The 26125-nt window shown below is 42.3% G+C and overlaps 1 protein-coding gene across 3 annotated transcripts in view; it reads left to right on the top strand.

The window, feature by feature from the left end:
- PSPH (phosphoserine phosphatase) overlaps positions 1 to 19380 on the top strand; it is a 50258-nt gene extending 30878 nt beyond the window's left edge. For 2 of the 3 annotated variants that reach the window (XM_032606725.1, XM_032606727.1), the window contains 5 exons: positions 13808 to 13966; positions 14846 to 14980; positions 15442 to 15587; positions 16598 to 16746; positions 18876 to 19380. In XM_032606725.1, coding sequence (XP_032462616.1) covers positions 13808 to 13966; positions 14846 to 14980; positions 15442 to 15587; positions 16598 to 16746; positions 18876 to 18983 — 697 coding nt within the window. In that variant the 3' untranslated portion in view covers positions 18984 to 19380. Of the gene's footprint in view, positions 1 to 12943; positions 13073 to 13807; positions 13967 to 14845; positions 14981 to 15441; positions 15588 to 16597; positions 16747 to 18875 lie in introns of all 3 variants that reach the window. The other variant, XM_032606726.1, reaches the window with a different exon arrangement.
- The last annotated feature ends 6745 nt before the right edge of the window (positions 19381 to 26125 follow it).

The raw sequence follows: 26125 nt of genomic DNA, 5'->3' as shown, positions 1-26125 counted from the left end.
TCTAAGCACAGACCTTTCCACCAGGATTTCTTCCACCCCCGTCCTGTCCCTCTTCCTTGCAAGGGCCAGATGTGAGGGATCCAGAGTCCATTCTCCAGCAACGATTTTTCTAATGTACACAATTCACTTTGAAGCAACTGAACTTACTCAGCAGATTTCCCCTCTGTCCCCTGGAGCTATGAGCATTTTGACTTTGTATGAATCATGAGTCACTCCTGGTGGAGACAATGAAAAAAAGAGGGAACCAAAAGTGAGTAAGGAGGCAGAGCATTTTACATTGCGGGTTGGGAAGCGCTAAAGGAAGCTGAATTTGTTCTGCAGTCTAAGCAGGGGATTGAAACCCAGGTAAGCTGAGGGGTAGAGGGCATATCCCCTGGCACGAGCATTTATTGGGCAAAGTTAAGGTCATATAATCCAGCTCCATCTGCTAGGGAGGGCATGAAAAAAGAATCAGTCTTCCATGTAACTGCAATGTAATGTTTGTGTATGGCTGTTAGCATAACTGGCACCATCATGGACCCTTACAGTTTCTCCTGTCCTTCCGCTGACCCTACCCAGGACGGTACAGTGCGGTGACTCACTTCTCTGTCATCAAGAGCTTTGTAGTTAATAGACATTGTTTAATAATCATTAGGACCAGGTAGCCTCTATGCTCTGTTAGTCCCCAAACAATGATGAAAACCCTCCCCTGCTGTATTCCCGGCACCCACGAGACTACTTACCCATTCATAAATCTTGGCTTGGGGAGTGCACGCCCTCGTTCCAAGCACCTACTCCCAAGCACTATAAAATTGTCCCAATGGCCCCTTGCTCGTGGGAAGTGCAGCTGTGAATGCTTCTGGATTGTTGTCCACCCAATCCAGATCCCACCCTCTGAGTAAGTTACCTATGATAAACCGATCCATTGATTATACAGAGCTGCCTGCCTCATTTTTCGGTCTCAAGATGCCTTCTCAGTTTGGTGGGCAGTTTTCGTTCCCTCTGTCCTCCAATAGTTTGTCTCAAAAATCCTGTCTTTGGAACCACAGTGCAACCCAGGATGCAGGTGTCAGCAATTCTGAGTCATAAGTCAGGACTAATGTTCATCTGGGTCTGTGAAAATCAGTCCTCACTTTATTTGAGGAAATGTACATTTCCTTTCATATTTGAGGCTCATGGTCTGGTTGAAGCTATTGCTGATATCAGTGGTTGGAAAGAGTCTAAAGGTGCTGGCTTTTCAAATGTGAGCAATAATGATTTGTCTGATCATCCCAACGAGACTGGGAACCTCTTGAAGATGGTGTGCATTCTGCATTTCCCAGGACTTGTGCTAGGCACAGAGAGGCACTGTAGATTGGCTTCATCTTCTTACATCTTTGAGGCTTCAGGAGCCTGTCAGTCATTCTCAGGAGTCTTGCCCATTCTCTGTTATTTGTGTTGCCTCCTGTACATTCTTTTTTTTTAATTTTTAAATTTTATTTAATTTATTTTTTTATACAGCAGGTTCTTATTAGTCATCAATTTTTTTTTTTTTTTTTTTTTGCGGTACGCAGGCCTCTCACTGCTGTGGCCTCTCCCGTTGCGGAGCACAGGCTCCGGACGCGCAGGCCCAGCGGCCATGGCTCAAGGGCCCAGCCACTCCGCGGCATGTGGGATCCTCCCAGACCAGGACACGAACCCATGTCCCCTGCATCGGCAGGCGGACTCTCAACCACTGCACCACCAGGGAAGCCCCAGTCATCAATTTTATACACATCACTGTATACATGTCAATCCCAATCACCCAGTTCATCACACCACTATCTCCATCCCCCCACGCTTTCCCCTCTTGGTGTCCATACGTTTGTTCTCTACATCTGTGTCTCAATTTCTGCCCTGCAAACTGGTTCATCTGTACCATTTTTCTAGGTTCCATATACATGCATTAATATACGATATTTGTTTTTCTCTTTCTGACTTACATCACTTTGTATGACAGTCTCTAGATCCATCCACATCTCAACAAATGACCCAATTTCATTCCTTTTTATGGCTGAGTAATATTCCAATGTATATACGTACCACATCTTCTTTATCCATTCATCTGTTGATGGGCATTTAGGTTGCTTCCATGACCTGGCTATTGTAAATAGTGCTGCAGTGAATATTGGAGTGCATGTGTCTTTTTGAATTATGGTTTTCTCTGGGTATATGCCCAGTAGTAGGATTGCTGGATCATATGGTAGTACTATTTTTAGTTTTTTAAGGAACCTCCATACTGTTCTCCATAGTGGCTGTATCAATTTACATTCCCACCAACAGTGCAAGAGGGTTCCCTTTTCTCCACACCGTCTCCAGCATTTGTTGTTTGTAGATTTTCTGATGATGCCCATTCTAACTGGTGTGAGGTGATACCACACTGTAGTTTTGATTTGCATTTCTCTAATACTTAGTGATGTTGAGCAGCTTTTCATGTGCTTCTTGGCCATCTGTATGTTTTCTTTGGAGAAATGTCTATTTAGGTCTTCTGCCCATATTTGGATCGGGTTGTTTGTTTCTTTAATATTGAGCTGCATGAGGTGTTTATATATTTTGGAGATTAATCCTTTGTCCATTGATTTGTTTGCAAATATTTTCTCCCATTCTGAGGGTTGTCTTTTCGTCTTGTTTATGGTTTCCTTTGCTATGCAAAAGCTTTTAAGTTTCATTAGGTCCCATTTGTTTATTTTTGTTTTTATTTCCATTACTCTAAGAGGTGGATCACAAAAGATCTTGCTGTGATTTATGTCAGAGTGTCTTTCCTATGTTTTCCTCTAAGAGTTTTATAGTGTCCGGTCTTACATTTATGTCTCTAATCCATTTTGAGTTTCTTTTTGTGTATGGTGTTAGGGAGTGTTCTAATTTCCTTCTTTTACATGTAGCTGTCCAGTTTTCCCAGCACCACTTATTGAAGAGACTGTCTTTTCTCCATTGTATATCCTTGCCTCCTTTGTCATAGATTAGTTGACCATAGGTGTGTGGGTTTATCTCTGGGCTTTCTATCTTGTTCCATTGATCTATGTTTCTGTTTTTATGCCAGTACCATATTGCCTTGATTACTGTAGCTTTGTAGTATAGTCTGAAGTCAGGGAGTTTCATTCCTCCAGCTCCGTTTTTTTCCCTCAAGCCTGCTTTGGCTATTTGGGGTCTTTTGTGTTTCCATACAAATTTTAAGATTTTTTGTTCTAGTTCCATAAAAAATGCCATTGGTAATTTGATAGGGATTGCATTGAATCTGTAGATTGCTTTGGGTAGTAGAGTCATTTTCACAATATTGATTCTTCCAATCCAAGAACATGGTATATCTCTCCATCTGTTGGTATCATCTTTAATTTCTTTCATCAGTGTCTTATAGTTTTCTGCATACAGGTCTTTTGTCTTCCTAGGTAGGTTTATTCCTAGGTATTTTATTCTTTTTGTTGCAGTGGTAAATGGGAGTGTTTCCTTAATTTCTCTTTCAGATTTTTCATCATTAGTGTATAGGAATGCAAGAGATTTCTTGCATTAATTTTGTATCCTGCAACTTTACCAAATTCATTGATTAGCTCTAGTAGTTTTCTGGTGGCATTTTTAGGATTTTCTATGTATAGTATCATGTCATCTGCAAACAGTGACAGTTTTACTTCTTCTTTTCCAATCTGTATTCCTTTTATTTCTTTTCTCTGATTGCCGTGGCTAGGACTTCCAAAACTATGTTGAATAATAGTGGTGAGAGTGGACATCCTTGACTTGTTCCTGATCTTAGAGGAAATTCTTTCAGTTTTTCACCATTGAGAATGATGTTTGCTGTCGGTTTGTCGTATATGACCTTTATTATGTTGAGGTAGGTTTTGTCTGTGCCCACTTTCTGGAGAGTTTTTATCATAAATGGATCTTGAATTTTGTCAAAGGTTTTTTCTGCATCTATTGAGTTGATCGTATGGTTTTTATTCTTCAATTTGTTAATATTGTGTATCACATTGATTGATTTGTGTATATTGAAGAATCCTTGCATTCCTGGGATAAATCCCACTTGATCATGGTGTATGATCCTTTTAACGTGTTGTTGGATTCAGTTTGCTAGTATTTTGTTGAGGATTTTTATATCTATATTCATCAGTGATGCTGGTCTGTAATTTTCTTTCTTTCTTTTTTTTTTTTTTGCGGTATGCAGGCCTCTCACTGTTGTGGCCTCTCCCGTTCTGGAGCACAGGCTCCGGACGCGCAGGCTCAGTGGCCATGGCTCACGGGCTCAGCCGCTCTGCGGCATGTGGGATTCTCCCAGACTGGGGCACGAACCCACGTCCCCTGCATCGGCAGGCGGACTCTCAACCACTGCGCCACCAGGGAAGCCCTAATTTTCTTTTTTTGTAGTATCTTTGTCTAGTTTTGGTATCAGGGTGATGGTGGCCTCATAGAATGAGTTTGGGAGTGTTCCTTCCTCTGCAGTTTTTTGGAAGAGTTTGAGAAGGATGGGTGTTATCTCTTCTCTAAATGTTTGATAGAATTCACCTGTGAAGTCATCTGGTCCTGCACTTTTGTTTGTTGAAAGATTTTTAATCACAGTTTCAGTTTCATTACTTGTGATTGGTCTGTTCATATTTTCTATTTCTTCCTGGTTCAGTCTTGGAAGGTTATACCTTTCTAAGAATTCGTCCATTTCTTCCAGGTTGTCCATTTTATTGGCATAGAGTTGCTTGTAGTAGTCTCTTAGGATGCTTTGTATTTCTGCAGTGTCTGTTGTAACTTCTCCTTTTTCATTTGTAATTTTATTGATTTGAGTCCTCTCCCTCTTTTTCTTGATGAGTCTGGCTAATGATTTATCAACCTTGTTTATCTTCTCAAAGAACCAGCTTTTAGTTTTATTGATCTTTGCTATTGTTTTCTTTGTTTCTATTTCATTTATTTCTGCTCTGATCTTTATGATTTCTTTCGTTCTGCTCACTTTGGGTTTTGTTTGTTCTTCTTTCTCTAGTTCCTTTAGGTGTAAGGTTAGATTGTTATTTGAGATTTTTCTTGTTTCTTGAGGTAGGCTTGTATAGCTATAAACTTCCTTCTTAGAACTGCTTTTGCTGCATCCCATATGTTTTGGATCATCGTTTTTTCATTGTCATTTGTCTCTAGGTATTTTTTGATTTCCTCTTTGATTTTTTCAGTGATCTCTTGGTTATTTAGTAACGTATTGTTTAGCCTCCATGTGTTTGTGTTTTTTACGTTTTTTTCCCTGTAATTCATTTCCAATCTCATAGCGTTGTGGTCAGAAAAGATGCTTGATATGATTTCAATTTTCTTAAATTTTCTGAGGCTTAATTTGTGACCCAAGATGTGATCTATTCTGGAGAATGTTCCATGTACACTTGAGAAGAAAGTGTAATCTGCTGTTTTTGGATGGAATGTCCTGTAAATATCAATTAAATCTATCTGATCTATTGTGTCATTTAAAGCTTCTGTTTCCTTATTTATTTTCATTTTGGCTGATCTGTCCATTGGTGTAAGTGAGGTGTTAAATTCCCCCACTATTATTTTGTTACTGTTGATTTCCTCTTTTATAGCTGTTAGCAGTTGCCTTATGGATTGAGGTGCTCCTATGTTGGGTGCATATGTATTTATAATTGTTATATCTTCTTCTTGGATTGATCCCTTGATCATTATGTAGTGTCCTTCCTTGTCTCTTGTAACATTCTTTATTTTAAAGTCTGTTTTATCTGATATGAGTATTGCTACTCCAGCTTTCTTTTGATTTCCATTTGCATGGAATATCTTTTTCCATCTCCTCAGTTTCAGTCTGTATGTGTCCCTAGGTCTGAAGTGGGTCTCTTGTATACCGCATATATATGGGTCTTGTTTTTGTATCCATTCAGCAAGCCTGTGTCTTTTGGTTGGAGCATTTAATCCATTCACGTCTAAGGTAATTATTGATATGTATGTTTCTATGACCATTTTCTTAATTGTTTTGTTTTCGTAGGTCCTTTTCTTCTCTTGTGTTTCCCACTTAGAGAAGTTTCTTTAGCATTTGTTGTAGAACTGGTTTGGTGGTGCTGAATTCTCTTAGCTTTTGCTTGTCTGTAAAGCTTTTGATTTCTCCATCGAATCTGAATGAGATCCTTGCTGGGTAGAGTGATCTTGGTTGTAGGTTCTTCCCTTTCATCACATTAAGTATATCATGCCACTCCCTTCTGGCTTGTAGAGTTTCTGCTGAGAAATCAGCTGTTAACCTTATGGGAGTTCCCTTGTATGTTATTTGTTGTTTTTCCCTTGCTGCTTTCAATAATTTTCCTTTGTCTTTAACTTTTGCCAGTTTGATTACTATGTGTCTTGGCGTGTTTCTCCTTCAGTTTATACTGTATGGAACTTGCTGCGCTTCCTGGACTTGGGTGACTATTTCCTTTCCCATGTTAGGGAGGTTTTTGACTATAATCTCTTCAAGTATTTTCTTGGGTCCTTTCTCTTCTCCTTCTGGGACCCCTATAATGTGAATGTTGTTGTGTTTAATGTTGTCCCAGAGGTCTCTTAGGCTGTCTTCATTTCTTTTCATTCTTTTTTCTTTATTCTCTTCCACAGCAGTGAATTCCACCATTCTGTCTTCCAGGTCACTTATCCGTTCTTCTGCCTCAGTTATTCTGCTATTGATTCCTTCTAGTGTAGTTTTCATTTTACTTATTGTTCATCTCTGTTTGTCTGTTCTTTAATTCTTCTAGGTCTTTGTTAAACATTTTTTGCATCTTCTCGATCTTTGCCTCCATTCTTTTTCCAAGGTCCTGGATCATCTTCACTATCATTATTCTGAATTCTTTTTCTGGAAGGTTTTCTATCTCCACTTCATTTAGTTGTTTTTCTGGGGTTTTATCTTCATCCTTCATCTGGTACATAGCCCTCTGCCTTTTCATCTTGTCTATCTGTGAATGTCGCCTCCTGTACATGCTTATGAGGTTCTTTAGCCTATTCCATTTGTCTCATTTTAGGTCCTCTAACATCGTTTGTTTGTCTGTTGCTGGCTTTCTCTCCATTTACAAATGGCTCATTTTCCATGCTCAGTGGAATTGCACTGCATTAAACACTGCTTCTCTGCTGATAGACTTCTGTCTTCTAGGCTTTTATAGTGAGCCTGCTTAGCCATGTAATAGTAGGTTAATTCCCTCTGGACCAGAGCCAAATGGGTGTTTCTGAGGCACAGAGAGTGGGATGTGGAGCTCCTTGGAGTTCGCTGGCTTGGTGGGAATTTGACAATTTATGAAACCTGTTTCTATCTGCTGGTCTCCCAAAGAATGGGCAGACTTTCTTCTTTCACTATTTCTCTAATAATTAGTGATGTTGAGAATCTTTTCACGTGCCTGTTGGCCATATGTATGTCTTCTTGGGGGACAGTCTGAATTCTTGCTGAAAGTCTTTGACATTTCCTGGGTCCACGTTCCTTCCTTCCTTCCTTCCTTCCTTCCTGCCTTCCTTCCTTCTCCCTCCCTCCCTCCCTCCCTCCTTCCCTCCCTCCCTTTCTTTCTTTCCCTGTGTTGGGTTTTCATTGATGTGCACGGGGTTTCTCTAGTTGCATCATTGCAGTGTGTGGGCTTCTCGTTGTGGTGGCTTCTCTTGTTGTGGAGCATGGGTTCTAGGCACGTGGGCTCAGTAGTTGTGGCACACAGGCTTAGTTGCTTCTGTGGCATGTGGCATCTTCCCGAACCGGGGGTCAAACCCGTGTCCCCTGCATTGGCAGCCAGATTCTTAACCACTGTGCCACCAGGGGAGTCCCCACGTTACATTCTTAACAATGTCTAACCTTATTTAATTCTGCTTAATTTATCCACCTCTTTTATATTGTCTCTGTGCATTTGAGACCCAAGTTTCAGTTCTTTGGCCATCATTTAGGAACCGTATGACCTTGGGTAAAGCATTTAACTTCCTTATACCTCTATTAGTTAATCTGTGAAATGGATGTATTAATATTGTTCCTGCAGAAAGGCATGGGACTAACCCCAGATAATGGCTTTGAGTTTCCTTCCAACTTCAGAATATATGATATTGATTCTGTTTCTCTGTTATAGTCATCATTGCTTGTTAAGGATTTTAATTTTAGGGTAATAGCACACTAAATTGGAATTGTTTTATTGAGAATAGTAATCTACTCGATTCTCTGTTCTCAGGAACTGCTTAGATTCAACTCTAGTTCATGAAACATTTAATTTTAGCACCCACTGTGGTGGAAACAGAAAGATAATTCAGTCAAGGTCCCTACCCTGAAGGAACTCACATTCTAGGAAGGGAATGGGAGTGATTAATTAATTCTCTGAGGGGGTTATGAAGGAGCTAGTACAGGGAAAATAATTTAATCTGAACCTTAAAGAATACATAGGGATTTTCCCATTAGACATGAGTAATTAGGTGATTTCAGGCAGAGGGAACAGCATCTGCAAAGGTACAGAGAACTAAAAAATCATGACATGTTTAAGGAACAGGAAGTCCTCTGTATTCCTTGAGCATAAGGTGTGGGTGTGTGTATGTGAGTGTATGTGGGGGGAGAAGAACAATGGGGAATAGATTGGTGAAATAGGATTCAAATCATGAAGGGCATAAATGAATAACAGAGACATTTTGTTAATTTATATGCTAATGATGAGGAATGGATGAGCAAGGGCATCAGGAGGTCTGATGTGATTAACCTGATTTGATTCTTCAGTCCTCAGCAGCCAGACCTGAACACAGGCAGGCATAGCAGTAGAGTTAAAATTTAAGTGCAAATGACTATGTTAAAAAAGAAGTCTTTACCTTTAAAAAATACATACTGAAATATTTTTGTATGAAATGATGTGATTTGCTTTGAGATAAATCAGATTTATCTCAGAGGTGGAAGTGTGTGGGTGTGAGATTGCGATTTGTAATAAACATATATTTGGTCCTGTCCCATTTCTGGCACAGAGCTCCTAAAACCCTTGGAATTTCCTGTGATGAGAGGGATAAAGATGTGTCTTATGTTAATGAGGTGACTTTTGGACCCACCTAAGGATGGGGGCTGTTTGCCATGAGAGCCAACCATGTGATTAGAGCGTTAGAACTTTTGGTCCCACTGCCCTGACCTCTGGGGAGGGAAGAGAGGCTGGAGGCTGAGCTTAGTCACCAATGACCAATGATTTAATCAATTATGCCCTTGTAATGAGTCCTCCATAAAAACCGAAAAGGACGGGGTTCGAAGAACTTCTAGGTTGGTGAACACATGGAAATTTGGGGAGAACAGCATGCCTGGAGAGGGCATGGAAGCTCCATGCCCCTTTCCACATACCTTGCCCTGTACATTTCTTTCATCTGCTGTTCCTGAGTTATATCCTTTTAGAATAAATCTAGTAAAGTTCTGTGAGTCACTCTAACAAATTAATCAAACCCAAGGAGGGGGTTGTTGGAACCTCCAGTCTATAGCCGGTCAGTCAGAAGCACAGGTGATAATCTGGACTTGTGGACTTGTGACTGGCATCTGAAATGTGTGTGTGTGTGTGTGTGTGTGTGTGTGTGTGCGTGTGTGTGCGTGTGTGTGTATGTGTGTTGGGGGTGGAGTGGGGTCAGTCTTGTGGGACTGAACCCTTAACCTGTGGAATCTGATGCTTTTCCTATGGGTAGATAGTGTCGGAATTGAGTGGAAATGTAGGATACCCTGCTGGTGTCCGAGAATTGCTTGGTAGTGTGGGAGCCCTACCCCCCCAATGTTGGAATTGGGGTGCAGAACCTTTTATAGTGGGGTGGATGAAGCAAGATTTGCTATGATTGTTGAAGCAGGATGATAAATACATGGAGTTCATGTATTTGTACTTTCTATTTTTGTATGCATTTGAAATTTGCCACAATAAAAAGTTAAAAAAATGGTTAGTTATGGGTATGTAATTCAAAATGTTATCATTTATTCATTCATTCAACCTTCAGAATTAATTGAGCATCTACTGAAAAGAGGTTCAAAACAATAGGTGTTTTGGAAAATTTTGGATCTTAGTATAAAGAGCTTGCAATCCAAGAGTAGAGGTGCTATGCACATAACTCAATTTAAGATAAGTTGGAACATTATGAATTCCATATCTGAAAAAAACAGATCTACATGAAGTACTGTGGAAGTTCTGGGGAGAGATTTTTTTCCAGCTCAGGGGAATCAGGGAAGACTTGATAGTGAAGATGGCATTTGAGCTTTATTTATTCACATAATTCAACAGATAATTACTGAGTCCTACTGTATGCCGAATACTGTTCTCAGTCTTAAGGATCCAGCAGTGAACAAAGCTGATAAAGATCCTATGCTTGTGAAATTTACATCCTAATGGGAACAGATAGACAACACCTAACAAACATAAGTTTTATCGTGTGTTAGAAGATGAGAGATGTTACAGAAAAAAGAAGTAGGGCATCGTGAGGGAGGTTAGTAATGTTGGGGGTAAGGTTAGGGAGGGGGGGTTACAATGGTAAACAGGGTGGTCAGGTTGACATTTGGGCAAACTCTTGCCAAGGGAATTGGCCAAGTGGATATTCGCGTGAAGAGCCTTCCCTCCGAGGGCACAGCTGGAGCAAAGGCCCTAAGTGGGGAGTCTGCCTGGTGTATTTGCAGAGCAGCAAGAGGACCAGCGAGGCTGGAGCAGAGTGAACGAGGGGGAGAGGAGTTGAAAATGAGGTCAGAGAAGTAATGGGGAGGGCATGGTGGTGGTGGTGCCAGAGTTGGGGGGCAGACCTTCTAGGGAATCATAAGAACTTTGGTTTTTACTTTTAGTAAAATGAGGAGCCAGTGAAGGATTTTGAGCCAGAAGTGTAGCATGATTTGCTTATAGCTTACAGTGATTCCCTGACTGTTATGTCGAGAGCAAATACTGGGGTGGGGACCTTTTAGGAGGCTTTTGGTATAATCTTGCCAAGAAACATTGGTGACTCAAGCTAGAATGATAGCAGTGGATGTGGTGAGAAGTGGTCATAGTTTAGTTAGAGCTTAAAGGCAGAGCCAACATCATTTCCTGAAAGATTGGATGTGGGATTTGAGAGAAAGAGAAATGTCAAGGGTGACTAAAGAATGGAATTGCCCTCAAGGGAGAGAAGGAAGCTGCAAGAATGACTGTTTTCTGGGGGGAGGGAAGAGCGGCAGTTCAGTTTTGGACATGTTAAGTTTGGGATGTTTACCAAACATCTACTTCTGAGTAGAAGTCAGGTAGGTAGTTGGAGTTTAGAGTTTGGGAGAGAAAACTGAGCTGCAGGTGTACATTTGGGAGTTACTGTCATAGAGACAGCATTTAAAGCCATGAGCCTGGATGAATTAATTCATCTAGGGAGTGAGTATAGGTAGAGAAGACCAGGGACGGACCATGGGCCATTTCAACATTAAGAGAACGGAAGAGAACCAACCAGCAAAGGAGCTTTTAGCCTCAAAGAGCCGATGATCTGTGAACCTGGGAAGTCAGTCCTCTAAGTTGAGGGATGAGCTTGAACAAGAGTGTGATGCTGGGGGAAAAAGCAGATTGTTGATAACCAGGAGCAGATGTGTTTAGTATTCATGTTTTTTAAGAATAGTTTTCTGTTGAATGGAGGCTTATTCACATTTAGGTTGATAATGTTAGTGCAGAGTTTAAGATTCCATTATCTAACTGGATTCATTAATTTACCCTCCCTTGCCTATTTTTATTGGGTCTCTAATGAAACTCACATTTCCTGTTTGGAGTACTCTCTTGTAAGGGGTCAAACAAGGATCAACAATTTTTTTTTGGTAAAGGGCCAGATAGTAAATATCTCAGGCTTTGCAGGCTGTACAGTCTCTGATGCAGCTACTCAACTTGTCTGTTGTAGTGGGGAAGCTGCTACAGGCACATAAACGATGAACATGGCTGTGTTCCAATAACACTTGATTTTGGACACTGAATTTTGAATTTTATGTAATTTTCATGTTTCACAAAATATTATTCTTCTATTTTTTCCCACTACTTAAAAGGTAAAAAAGTCATTCTTTGTAGGCTGTACAAAGATAAGTGGCAGGCTAGATTTGGCCTACTGGCTGTAGTTTGCTGACCTCAGGCTTAAAAGATTTTTTTTTCCAGGTCCACTTTGAACCAGATCATTCTGCCAAATGCATTGTTTTTTTTTTTTGGATTTATTTATTTATTTGTGGCTGTGTTGGGTCTTCGTTGCTGTGCGTGGGCTTTCTCTAGTTGTGGTGAGCAGGGGCTACTCTTTGTTGCAGTGCGTGGGCTTCTTGTTGTCGTGGCTTCTCTTGTTGCAGAGCATGGGCTCTAGGAGTGCGGGCTTCAGTAGTTGTGGCACATGGGCTCAGTAGTTGTGGCTTGCGGGCTCTAGAGCTCAGGCTCAGTAGTTGTGGCACATGGGCTTAGTTGCTCTGCGGCATGTGGGATCTTCCCAGGCCAGGGCTCGAACCCATGTCCCTTGCATTGACAGGCAGATTCTTAACCACTGTGCCACCAGGGAAGCCCCAAATGCACTGGTTTGAAATCAGTTACAAAGTGGGTTAGCCAGACTCTTTTGAGTCTGTTTTCAGCCACTGTTTATGCTGATTTGCATTGTCCGTGTGGCGTTGTACATGACATATTAGTCTCTTTGATGGGTGAGTGGTCTGGGTGACCTCTAGGATCTAGTTCACGTCCATGATTCTAGTCCAGTGATTTTCTTTTTTTTTTTTTTTTTTTTTTGCGGTACACAGGCCTCTCACCGCTGTGGCTTCGCCCGTTGCGGAGCGCAGGCTCAGCGGCCATGGCTCACGGGCCCAGCCACTCCGCGGCATGTGGGATCTTCCCGTACCGGGGCACGAACCCGTGTCCCCTGCATCGGCAGGCGGACTCTCAACCACTGCGCCACCAGGGAAGCCCCAGTGATTTTCTTAAAAAAAAAAAAAAAAAAAAGAGAAAGAAAGAAATACTCAAAATTCTTTTGAAACTCTCCTCCATAGCTTCGGCAGCACTGTGGTCTCCCAGAATTTCTTCCCGTGACCTTTCCCTCTCATTTTCCTTCTCAGGCTCCTGACTTGAATGTCCCGTTCCTGCGCTCTGTCCTCAGGCCTCTTCTTTCTCCCTTTTTCCACTCTCCGTGGTGACTTCCATCAGGCTATGACTTCAGTTACCACCTCTGCACCAGAGACTAACACGTGTGTATGTAGCTCTGACTTCTCTTCTGAGGTGGAAAGCAAGGTTTCCCATTAGCTAGAAGTTAAAATCCAAACTCCTGAGCCCAGCCCACACTAACTCTCCGTGCACTGCCTGGCAACTGGACTGGGCTGTTGGGCAGCTTCCAGCACGTCATCCATCCTTCTAATGCATCGCCTTTGCCCTTGCTCTTCCCTCAGCCAACATTACCCTCTCTCCTTGCTGCCGTCTCCCTCCCTGCTAATTCCCAGCACACCCCAAATTGATACCCTGCCCTTTGAGAACCCACTCAGAGGGCCACTTACTCTGCAAGATTCAGCTTAATGCCTGTACTTCTTGGAAGCCCTGTTTCATAGACAAGGTTCAACGTTTCCTCTGTGTGCTCACGGTATCTTACGCACATTTCCATTGTAGCCCTTGCCTTTATTGCTCTGTTAGGTCAAAAGTCCTTGAATATTGGTTGAACATCAAATATATTTATAAGTTGGTACCTTCACTAGACAATGCTTGGGAGCAGAGTTTGGGTCCCGCTAATCTTTGTAACCTCAGATCCTGACATTTAGAAGATACTTAATTTGTGTTAAAAAAAAAAAAAAGAATGATTCCATGAGGACATGCTTATATGGGCTACACTGACTTTGATACAAATTAAAATATATTGACAGTCGTAGGCAAAATTAGACCTTTTTATGACTATATTTTATGTCTTTAACTACATTTATCTTTTTCTGTTGTAGGAGGAAAATTCTTCCCAGGATGGTCTCCCATTCAGAGTTGAGGAAACTTTTCTGTTCAGCTGATGCAGTGTGCTTTGATGTTGACAGCACAGTCATCAGAGAAGAAGGAATTGATGAGCTGGCCAAATTCTGTGGAGTTGAGGATGCTGTGTCAGAAATGTAGGAACAGTATTTACTCACCTTATGAAATGATAAAGAATTGCAAAGGAAGAGTGACTTTTGGATGACATGCAGGACCAGAGCCCAGAGCCTGATCTTAGTCCCTGCCTATGAAACATGGGCACTAGGCTTTTTCTTCCATCACTGAGAGCTGACTTTGGTAGTGTACATCATCCAACCATCCCTTTATACAAATATTTATGGCAAAAAAATATATGGTTGCCTCTGACAAACAAGTATGGATGACATACTCTTAGCTTGGTCAGGGGAATGATGACGATAAGTAACCAAAGAAGATGACCTGGGGGGTCTCCAGGGGTCCAGTGCTGTGTGGCCTTAGTGGTTTGTTAGAAAGCTAGTTACAGTTCAGAGTCTCTCCATGGATGCCTGGGTGAGAGTCCCTCCCTCCCTCCTGCCCTCCCTGTGTCACCTGCAGTCACTAGGTCATGGACCATTTCATGTTCAGCTTCCTTTGATGCAAGAGTACAGGGCCTTTGGTTTCTTTCTTGGTTTACAAACACTCACAGCTTCCAAGGCAGGTACCTGTGGATAGTATATGTGGTTTTCTTAGCTCACTGGGTGGTGTATTTGTGGATGCAAAGGATAAAGGATTCTCTTTACTGATGTCTTTTGTGCCTTGGTCTCATTTGCTCTGCAAAATAGACTTAGGCTATTTTGGCTTCAAAATATTAATGCGATTCTCAAGCAAACCTTCAGTGGTTTATCCCAGGCCTCACTCACTCCCATGGCCATGCACCACGTCTGTTGTATGGTGGGGAACCTTCCTCGTGCGTGGACCTTGTGAGGAGCGGGGGAGGGTAGGCATGTAAACTTCGAAGACAGCACTTAGCTGGCCTGATTTTTGGGTCTTCCTCCTAGGACACGGCGAGCCATGGGCGGGGCAATGCCTTTCAAGGCTGCCCTCACAGAGCGCTTAGCTCTGATCCAGCCCTCCAGGGAACAGGTGCAAAGGCTTATAGCAGAGCACCCACCTCACCTGACCCCCGGCATAAGGTAAGGGGCTCCCTGGTCTGGGTACACTATCTCCCTATCAGCACCTGCATTTGGGGGCGTGTCCTCCTGAGGGTATCTCACCATTACTTTAGAGCTCCCTTCTTTGTGGTTCCTTCGGTACTTGTATATGGTCTTGTCTTCTAGTTGGTCTTGCCCACGTCTGCCCTCCCTCTCTCCCCACGGAGAGCCTAAGCCTCCTCTTCTTCTTGTGTTTCTGGGTCCATGGGCAGAATAGAGTTGTGGAATGGTTTCCTAAAGCAGTTAATCCCCACCCACTAATTTCTAAGTGCTTTTAGAAAAACATATATAAAACATTAATTCATTAGGCGGTATACCTTGTCTGATGTACCTTGGGCAAATGCATTTGGAGAAAAAATATATTTGAGTTTCCTTTTCATGTTTTCTCTTTTATACTAATCAGCATTTGGTATTTTATATGTTTTTTGTTTTTATTTTTTCAGGGAGCTAGTAAGTCGCCTACAAGAGCGAAATGTTCAGGTTTTTCTAATATCTGGAGGCTTTAGGAGCATTGTGGAGCATGTTGCTTCAAAGCTCAACATCCCATCAACCAACGTATTTGCCAACAGGCTGAAATTCTACTTTAATGGTAAGTCTTTAATAGTAACATTTTCTCCTTCTTCTCAGTTTTAGTATTCAACATCCTAGGTAATGTCTGTTGGAATGCAACTCAAGCAAGGTGGCATCAGAGTTAAATGTTGAGGTAAAGGATTCTCTTTACTGATGTCTTTTGCACCTTGGTATCGTTTGCCCTGCAAAATAGACTTAGGTCATCATCTCTCCTACCTTCAGTATCGATATAATCATCTATCTGTATATAAATGTCTGTACTGAGTAAAATGTTAGTTCTTATGTAACCCTCGTGACTTATTTTGTTATGCATCATATTTCAGTTCTATGAAAGCTCTCATGTATCTGAATCAGTTTAGACTCAGGAAGGAGAGTTAATTTGTGAGCAAGTCGCTGCACTTTAGCTGCCTTTGGAGGCACCTCCTGGCCCCTCTCTGGACCATCACAGAGCCACGGTTGTAGTTTTCTGTCATCTCAAGATGTCTCCAGTTATGTCAAGGGGTGGCTGACATTCTTAACACCAAATAATATTAATTAAAAATAAATTAAATGTGTTAATAGAACACTTTTTAAGGGTCTGTAGATAGAAATCATTAAAAAAAAAGAAGTAGAGAATAAGTGTGGTAATTACTGTAAGAATGGAAATAATCCATCAAATATAAATTGGAATCTCCTCTTAGATGAAATTGTATATCAACATGTTTTAAATTAATATATTACTATTTCATGGTGTTCTGCCACCTCAACAAGTTTTGAGAATTATGACACTGGAAGCTTAGAGGATAAAATTAATTTACCCCAAGATGTTTATCATCTAAAGGAGTAACCTTGACAAGAGGTGTTTGTAATTTAAAAGCAAAGCTTGTTCATGCTGAGGAATAAGTGTGAAAGTCCAGCCTGTGTCACTTTACTAAAGGCTGTTTTTAGCTTTGTGAGCGACATGAAGGTGAGGCTATCATCTATGCAAAAGGCTGGCCCTACTGATAAAATCCTGTGGATCTTTAACACTGTTTTAATGGCTCTTTTAAGGTGAATATGCAGGTTTTGATGAGATGCAGCCAACAGCCGAATCTGGTGGGAAAGGAAAAGTTATTAAACTTTTAAAGGAAAAATTTCATTTTAAGAAAGTAGTCATGATTGGAGATGGAGCCACAGACATGGAAGCCTGTCCTCCTGCTGTATGTATTAAGTGTACTAATTTTTTTGCGTTTGTACTTTTACTATTGACAGCTGACTTAGAACTCAGTACAATTTGTGAGAGTTAAACAAAAACCTGTATCAGCCTAAAATAAAAAACCAAAATAAATAAAACAAATTCAATCTCAATATATTAATTGACTTTTTGCAAACCCAAGGAGGGTTGCAAATAAGGAACTTAAAAACCTTTTAAAACTTTCAAAGACCCCTGTCCCTGCAGGATGGCTGCCACCTCCTAGCCCGAGTATGTGCTCAACAAGGTTTGGCTTCATTTCCACAAATAATACAGCTCTTATTACTATAACCGGAATTGTAATGTTTTATATTTGATAAACTATTTCCTCATACGTTATCTCATTTAATCCTTGTAACAGCCCTGTGAGGTAAAAGCATTATCTTCTCCTTTTTACTGATCAGGGAACTGAGGCTCAGGGAGGTTTGATACCACGCCCATATTAAGGCATTTTATTCCTCTGAATTAACATTGTTTTCTGAGACTAGCAGGAAACAAGTGCTATATAGCCAATATCTTAAGTTAAGCCAATATCTTAACTTATCACATGTCCCTTTCACGTAGGAATTTGACTATATTGTCTTGTTCTAACTTAAGAAAAACTGAACCAAAAATATAGTGGTGAACGTTTTACTACCTAGTTTCCTGAGCTCTAAAAATAGTATCTTTCTCTGTCAATGATTAAGCATTCATGGTTAAAGAATCTTTTGGGATCCTTCTAACACTACTTGAGTCAGTTCAAGATAACACATTCTTAGATGATTTATAGCCGATGTTGGGGTCGACTAAGTAGTGAACGCCGGGCTAGTTGAATAGCAAGGCATAAAATGCAGGGTTCCCTCAGGGGGCCCCCGATCCCGGTGTCCAGAAAGAGCAAAATTACAAATTCCAGATGACCCTACCAGTCAGAAAATGATACAGCCTGACTGAACCAAGAGAAAGTGGTGTGCATGCAGGTGTGTATCCCTGGAAGGTGGTCAGAGGAATCTGTGCCCTAAAGGACGGTTAGCAGCCTCCATGTGGAGGCCTGGCAGGACTTGGTGGGGTGTGTGTGGAATTTCTAGAGGGAGGGGAAGCAGCAGAGCACAGTAAGGATGTACTAGCATGGTCCTAGGCACGAGTGAGCTTTCTCTTCAGCAAGAGAAGAAGACCCCACATACCAGGCACTCTGGTGTTACCTTTGGGTCCTGGGAAGCCCTGGAAGGCTTCTGAACCAAGAAGGAACAAGTCAGTGTGTTAGGACAGCTGAGCTGGTGCTGGCATGCAGAAAGGGCTGCAGCAGAGGCAGGGAGCTCAGTTAGGAGGAGGCTAAATTTAACTAGAAGGGAAGCATCTAGTTATTCCCTGCCCCCGCCCCCGCCGCCCACCCTTGTATGGTATGAAAATAAAAATGAAGACAAAGGTCAAGTAAGAGAATTTTGTACTTCTAAATTAGTGTATATTGTGTCTGTAGCCTGGCAGAAAAAGAGAAAACACCATTTAAAAAGATCATTGACTAAAAGAAGGTATCACTGAGCAGAAATTAATGAAACAATGTAACTTTAAATGATTCTACCAGTGAAAAGTGGAGTGCTGCTAACACACTCTGGGGTTGTCATCTCCTTCAGCCCAGAATAACATGCCCTCCTGGGAGGGAGGTCCCTCAGTTTCACCCACGATGCCAGCTGGGAAATACCTGCTCTGGTCCTGATTCCAGGCCTCGGGCATTTCCACGGCACCACAGGCTTCTCTTTGATCTTCTTTCTCTGAAATTGTCTGGCCTGGAGGTGATTGCCACCTAGTTTAGAACTCAGATGTTTACCACCTGGTGTGGTTTTAGTTTTGTAAGCAATTGTCTTGGTTTTAAGAGGGCTTCAGTTCTCCTGAAGCCCACAATGTCCAGCTGAATGCATCTGCAGCAGTGGTGGTCAGACTCATTCATTCTCAGGGCAGGGTGAGGGGAGGCTCCCGGGGAGCTGGGGAGGGAGGTGCCCCAGGTGAGGCTGGGCTCACCTCTTTGCACAGAGTTTATTCTTTTAAACAACACTTACTGCCCTAGGCTGCTGCTGTATCTTTGTCTCTCTCTTTTAAACTATTTCCCTTTTGTTCTCTTCTTAGGATGTTTTCATTGGATTTGGAGGAAATGTGATCAGGCAACAAGTAAAGGACAACTCGGAATGGTACATCACTGATTTTGTAGAGCTTTTGGGAGAACTGGAAGAATAAGATCAGTTTTTATACAGTTCATAACAACTTCAGGTTAATTTTTAAACGTTATACAGTTTGATACTGTTTGCTTCCAATTGCATATTAGGACTTAATATATAAATTTAGTACCGATTATCTGTACTTCCAAGTAAACTATAGTTAGGGCTCATAGAACATTGTGGTTCTTTTTTTTTTATTTTTAACTGTAGCTCCGGTATTATTATGACCATTTAATTACCTGGAGAGTTTTATAATTTGAATTCTTTATGTATTTTCCTAGCTATATTTTATTTGAAGGCTTTTGAAGGTGGATAGTAAATTAAACACCTTCATTATTGGAAATATGGATTAGGCAGCTTTAAGTGAAATTGGTTTTCCCTTTATATATAAATAAAAGTTTATCCACGTATCAGAACAGATTTGTAGAATTTTTTTTTTTTTTCCTTTGGAGCCACACCACGCAGCTTGTGGGATCTTAGTTCCCCGACCAGGGATTGAACTCAGGTACTCAGCAGTGAAAGCACTGAGTCCTAACCCACTGGACCGCCAGAAAATTCCCGATTTGTAGAATTTTAAATTTTGCCTATCATGTATTTCAGTATCCAGTAATTCAAGTATTTAAGTGTTTGAGTAGAAACGACCTCCGGGCAAGGAACCAAGGAGTCGAGACCCTCCTGAGCACAGGGCAGAGCGCTTGTCACAGTGAATCCACCACTCAGCCCCCGCCACTGAGGGAAACGCTGGGCCAGAGGGATGGAAGTACTTTTACTACCTCTTGGTATTTGTTATATAGGGAACGTTGCAGAGATTTTTTTAGAAAGATAACCATGGCACCTGAAACAAAAGTACGGACCTTAAAAAATGGATATTTGATAATCACATGAACTAGGAGAACTGAAAACAAGTTTTACTCATCCCAAATGAAGATCAGTGTTTGCCCTTAAATGGATTAAAAATAACTCCTCAGAACATATATGAACAATTTCTTTCTTACAGAGGGCTTGGGAGGACCTGAAAGCCCAGGTTCATGTTTATTCTGAGTAGCGCCTTGAAAGGGACATTTCAGAACATGCTTTGAAAGTAGGAGACTATATTCTCTCCCTGGTGGGAAGCTGGGGGGAAGACAGAGACACAGGTTTAGGGAGAGGCAGGCCATGAGTGGATACTATTGGATAATTAAGTAGAAAAGGCCGGAAGGGTTTAACATTGGGAGTTATTTGAAAAATTTATAATTTAACCAAATAATCAAATTTGGCCAAATTGTCAGATAATTATTTAGCCAAATAATCAAATCAGATGAATCAAGCTTCCTTCCAGATCAAAGTTTCTGTAGGAGAGCCGTGAAATGAGTTTGGCAACCTTTAACCGAGGCCCCAGACAGCAAGGCAGTTGTTTCATAACTGTGAGTGCTCTCTGGCAGCTCTCTTGGAAGCTGTTTTGCGGTGTTGGCACTCTCAGAGGTGCAAGGGGGCAGGGCCAGGCATGCCAGGCCTGTGAAGGGTGCTTCAGACTGTTTCAGCCTCTGCTACCACCCTGTGTGCATAAGCTGGAGCAAGCCGGGTGGGCAGGTTAACTTCTATGAGCTTGTCTCCTGTCTGTTAAAAATAGGGCAGTGATATCTGACCTCAGGGCTATGAGAATCACATGAGGAACATGTGAAAACACCTTGGAAAATGTGAAAATAGGCAGTGTGACTTGTGGTCAGATCACTCCCCAAGTTTTCTGAACCTGATCATAAAGATTCTGAGGGTCGTAGAGGCAAAAGCCACCATGCTATGCCGTCCGTTCTAACTGCCGGGCCTTCAGAGCCTGCCCTCCACTGGGCAGCAGCCTGAACAGGGCGGGTGCGTGCTGAATTTGGCTCAGAGGAGTCTGATCTGCTGAGGAATCATGATACCCACAGAGAACCTTTTATACCGATTATACAGCCCCTCCTCTGGCCCCCAGGCTGCCCAGCTTCACAAGCTGCACAGAAGCAGCAGGCACAGTCCCTTCTTTGTTGTGGCAGCGGGGCGAGCTTGAAATGTCCCAAGAACTGTGCTAACCTCTTGCATGCTTTTCTAATTCTGGGCTCACTGGAAACAGCGACCGAAAGGCTCTCCCAGGAGTTATGTATATGGTGACACCAGGACAGGATTCAGAAACCAGTGGCAGTGTTATGTGGCTTCCTATCCTTGTGACACCCACCATTTTTCATTCTGATTATGAGCATTGGGTTATGTAAAAAGAAAAAAATTGAGAATTGGGTTCTCGCTCTCTCTTCCAGTGGAGACAAGTGTTTCTCCATGACATCTAGGGAGGCCCACCTGGCTGCCATTCCCAAGAGCAGGGGACAGCATTCTAGACCTGGGGCAGGAGTGTAGCAAGAGATTCCAGAGATTGAAGTAGTCGGCCTCAGTAAGTGATGGCACGGCATGGTGGCTTTTGCCTCTACAACCCTCAGAATCTTTATGATCAGGTTAAGAAAACTTGGGGAGTGATCTGACCATAAGTCACACTGCTTATTTTCACATTTTCCAAGGTGTTTTCACATGGTCCTCATGTGATTCTCATAGCCCTGAGGTCAGATATCACTGCCGTATTTTTAACAGACAGGAAGCAAGCTCAGAGAAGTTAATGACTGCTACAAGGTCACATTCAGAGCTGGAACCCAGGCCAGTGATTTCCACAGCATTCCTGATCTTATGCATTACTAGAGTGTTAACAATTTACTGGGGCTGAGAGAATCCACCCTGAACTGTGATCACAAGTGTTAACATATATTAATACAGTAGATAAAATTTTACTTCCTACGATGGAAGACCTGTTTTGCAAAAAATACAAGTGGTTTCATTTTTTTTTAAATTTATTTATCTATTTATTTTCGGCTGCATTGGGTCTTGGTTGCTGTGCATGGGCTTTCTCTAGTTGTGGTGAGTGGGGGCTACTCTTTGTTGCGGTGCATGGGCTTCTCATTGTGGTGGCTTCTCTTGTTGCGGAGCACAGGCTCTAGGCATGCAGGCTTCAGTAGTTGTGGCACGTGGGCTCAGTAGTTGTGGCTCGCGGGCTCTAGAGCACAGGCTCAGTAGTTGTGGCGCACGGGCTTAGTTGCTCCATGGCACGTGGGATCTTCCCTGACGAAGGCTCGAACCTGTGTTCTCTGCACTGGCAGGCAGATTCTCAACCACTGCACCACCAGGGAAGCCCCAGTGGTTTCATTTTTAACGGTTAACTGAACTCTGGAAAAAGTACTAGTTTTAGTACTAGTTAACAGAGGACTCTTCAGTACTTTGCTTATCACAGTTTCCAACTCTGAGCATATTTCTGTATATGTTTATTGTCTTCCTTTTAAATTGTTTTTATGGAGCTTATCTAGGCAGAATGTATTTCTAAGAATTTCTAGAATATGAAAATAGTAGGAATAAAGGCACGGCAGTATCTGAGAGTCCCATGTATCTTCCAATTAGAACTGACAGTCTCTATAAAGATTTTTTTTTTTTTTCTTTTTTGCCAAACAGCATCTGGGATCTTAGTTTCCCCGACCAGGTATCGAACCCACGCCCCCTGCAGTGGAAGCTTGGAGTCTTAACCACTGGACCACCAGGGAATTCCCAGAACTGACAGTCTCTGTACTTTCCTTTTCCCTTCCTTCCCTTCCTCCCTCTCTTCCTTCTGTCGACTCATCAAGCATATTACTGAACATCTACTATGTCTCAGCCAGAAACTGAGAGTATAAATTTAGTAAGAAATTTAAAAGTTTAATGTAGAACTGAAGAAAAGGATATTTCACAGGCAGCTGTGAGAATAAGGGAAAAGAAGCAGATTCTGTCAAGTGCTAGTTGGGAGGAGAGCAAACCGTGGTTCCAAGAGGGCTTTTAAAAAGTAGTAGGGATCAGTTTCCCTGGTGGCGCAGTGGTTGAGAATCCGCCTGCCAATGCAGGGGACACAGGTTCCAGCCCTGGTCCGGGAAGATCCCACATGCCGTGGAGCATCTAAGTCCGTGCGCCACAACTACTGAGCCTGCGCTCTAGAACCCGCGAGCCACAACTACTGAAGCCTGTGCACCTAGAGCCTGTGCTCCACAACAAGAGAAGCCACCGCAATGAGAAGCCCGCTTACCACAACTAGAGAAAGCCCGTGCACAGCAACGAAGACCCAACACAGCCAAATATAAAGTAAATAAACTTTTTAAAAAAGTAGTAGGGATGATATCACATGAACTATAATTAAAAATTAGTTGGCTTATATAAGTAATAATCACCAGACTTATACCCAATGAATGGAAAGTTGAGTTTGGAAGTTTTGAATATTGCCAGGGAAAATTAATAGTTGGACAAATTAATATAATTTGTTCTATTCTGGGGGTTTAATAAAAGAATTTGACAAATTGGGCAGGAATTGCTAAAATAAAGTGTTAATTTGATAAGTTAGCTTATTAATAGAATGTTCCTGTCAAAAGTCACCAAGTGACCACTGTGTTGCTAAATTAATGATCCGTTGTCAGCCTTCATCCAACCCAGCCTCGCAGTAGCATTTGACGCAAGTGATCTCATCCTTGATGGACTTTCTTCACTTGGCTTTCATGATATCCCACTTCCTTGAGTTTCTTCCTGTTTCCCTGGTGGTGTCTCACTCTCCCTTCCTGGTTCATCCTCACCTTGGTCCTCTTCTCTGTCTACATTCACTTCCCACTGACTTTATTTTTATTTTTTAAAAATTTGTTTGTTTTTATTTTTGGCTGCTTTGGGTCTTTGTTGCTGCACGCGGGCTTTTCTCTAGTTGCAGCGAGCGGGGGCTACTCTTCGTTGCGGTGCGCGGGCTTCCCATTGCAGTGGCTTCTCTTGTTGCAGAGCACAGGCTCTAGGCATGTGGGCTTCAGTGGTTGTGGCTCGCAGGCTCCAGAGCGCAGGTTCAGTAGTTGTGGCACACGGGCTTAGTTGCTCCGCGGCATGTGGGATCCTCCCGGACCAGAGCATGAACCTGTGTCTCCTGCATTGGCAGGTGGACTCCCAACCACTGTGCCACTAGGGAGGCCCAGCTCCTTCAATTTTAAATCTCAGCTTTTCAGCAAGGCCAACTCTAATCAAATGTATATAATATTACATACTGCCCCTCCCAACCCCCGCCTCAGATTCCTGATCTCCATTACCCATTCTACCTTCTTCCACTACAGCATTTATCAACTTCTACCATACCATGTAACTTACAGGGTTTTTTATTTTAATTGCCAGTCTCCTCTCACTGGACTGTAAGCTTCTCAAGGGTAGGGGTCACGTTTTGTTCATATTATTCCAAGTGCCTGGTGCTTGGCACATAACAGAAGCTCAACGTTTGTTGAGTTGAATGAAGACTAAAGCCCAGTGTGGGGCTTTTTTGCTGCCTTGTGAAACCCAATGACTTAATTAGGACAGAAATTCCTCAGGACTCTAGAGGAGGGTGTATTTTGAAAGAACTATTTTATTTTTTCACTATATGAGCTGATTTTATTTTTTAAAATTTATTTATTTTATGTATTTATTTTTGGCTGCATTGGGTCTTTGTTGCTGCGTGCAGGCTTTCTCTAGTTGTGGCGAGTGGGGGCTACTCTTCATTGCAGTGCACGGGCTTCTCATTGCGGTGGCTTCTGTTGCAGAGCACAGGCTCTAGGCACGCGGGCTTCAGTAGTTGTGGCGCAGTGGGCTCAATAGTTGTGGTAAGCGGACTCTAGAGCGCAGCCTCAGTAGTTGTGGCGCACAGACTTAGCTGCTCCGAGGCATGTGGGATCCTCCCAGACCAGGGATCGAACCCGTGTCCCCCTCATTGCCAGGCAGATTCTCACCCGCTGCGCCACCAGGGAAGTCCCGAACTCCGTTTTAGAGTTGGTTTATTGCTCTACGCTTTTCTTTTTTTAAAAAAATATTTAATTTATTTATTTTTATTATTTTTGGCTGCGTCGGGTCTTAGTTGTGGCACGTGGGCTCTCTAGTTGAGGCACGTGACCTTAGTTGCCCTGCAGCATGTGGGATCTTAGTTCCCTGACCAGGGATCGAACTCCTGTTCCCTGCATCGGAAGGTGGATTCTCTACCACTGGACCACCAGGGAAGTCCCCTCTATGCTTTTCTGAACAGAAAGCAAGCCAGAAAGAGAGGAGTGAACTATTTCTATAAGAAAATATCATCATTTCATATTCTGTTTGGCACCTGGACACTCTGGTCCTCACCAGATATTGAATGGCCCATGGACAGGGAGTCAGGTGGATGAGGCAGTTTGGGGAAGCTCTTGAGCCCAGTGTGATGGTTAATTTTATGTGTCAACTTGACTGGCCTAAGGGATGCTCAGATGGTAAAACCTTATTTCTGGGTGTGTCTGTGAGGGTTTTCCTGGAAGAGATTAGCATGTGATTCAATAGACTGGGTAAAGCGCATTACCCTCCCCAATGTGGGTGGACATCACCCCATCTGTCAGGGACGTGAATGGAACAAAAAGGTGAAGGAAGGGCAAATTCACTCTCCTTTTGAGGTAGGATGCCCACCTTTTGCTCTGATACTGGAGCTTCTGGTTCTTGGGCCTTTGACCTTGGGCTGGGAGTTAACACCATCAGTTCCCCCTGATTCTCAGGCCTTTGGACTTGGACAGAATCTTACCATTGGGTTTCTTGGTTCTCCAGCTGGCAGACAACAGACTATGGGACTTCTTGGCTTCCAGAATGGCATGAGCCAATTCCTATAATAAATCTCCTCTTAAATATATCTTTTAAAAAAATTTATTGAAGTGTAGTTGATTTACAATGTGTGTTAATTTCTTCTGTACAGCAGAGTGACTTAGTTATACATATATATTTTTTTTCATATTCTTTTCATTATGTTTTGTCACAGGATGTTGAATATAGTTCCCTGTGCTACACAATAGGTCCTGGTTGTTTATCCATCCTATATATAATAGTTTGCCTCTGCTAATCCCAAACTCCCAGTCCTTCCTTCATCACACCCCCAAATATATCTATATCTAGATATCCTATTGGTTCTGTTTCTCTGGACCCGAATACACCAGTGTATGATAGAAGATTCCTGACCTCTGCAGGGCTTGTTTCATTTACAAGTCCACGCAATTTTGTAAGTGAAAATTCCCTGTCCCCAGCAATTTTTTTTCAGTTCTGAATAGCTAGATTACCTTTACTAGTAATAGTAATTCTACCATTTTT

Source organism: Phocoena sinus, chromosome 15, assembly GCF_008692025.1.
Source record: "Phocoena sinus isolate mPhoSin1 chromosome 15, mPhoSin1.pri, whole genome shotgun sequence".
NCBI classification, from domain to species: domain Eukaryota; kingdom Metazoa; phylum Chordata; class Mammalia; order Artiodactyla; family Phocoenidae; genus Phocoena; species Phocoena sinus.
This window is presented reverse-complemented; position numbering and strand designations above follow the sequence as displayed.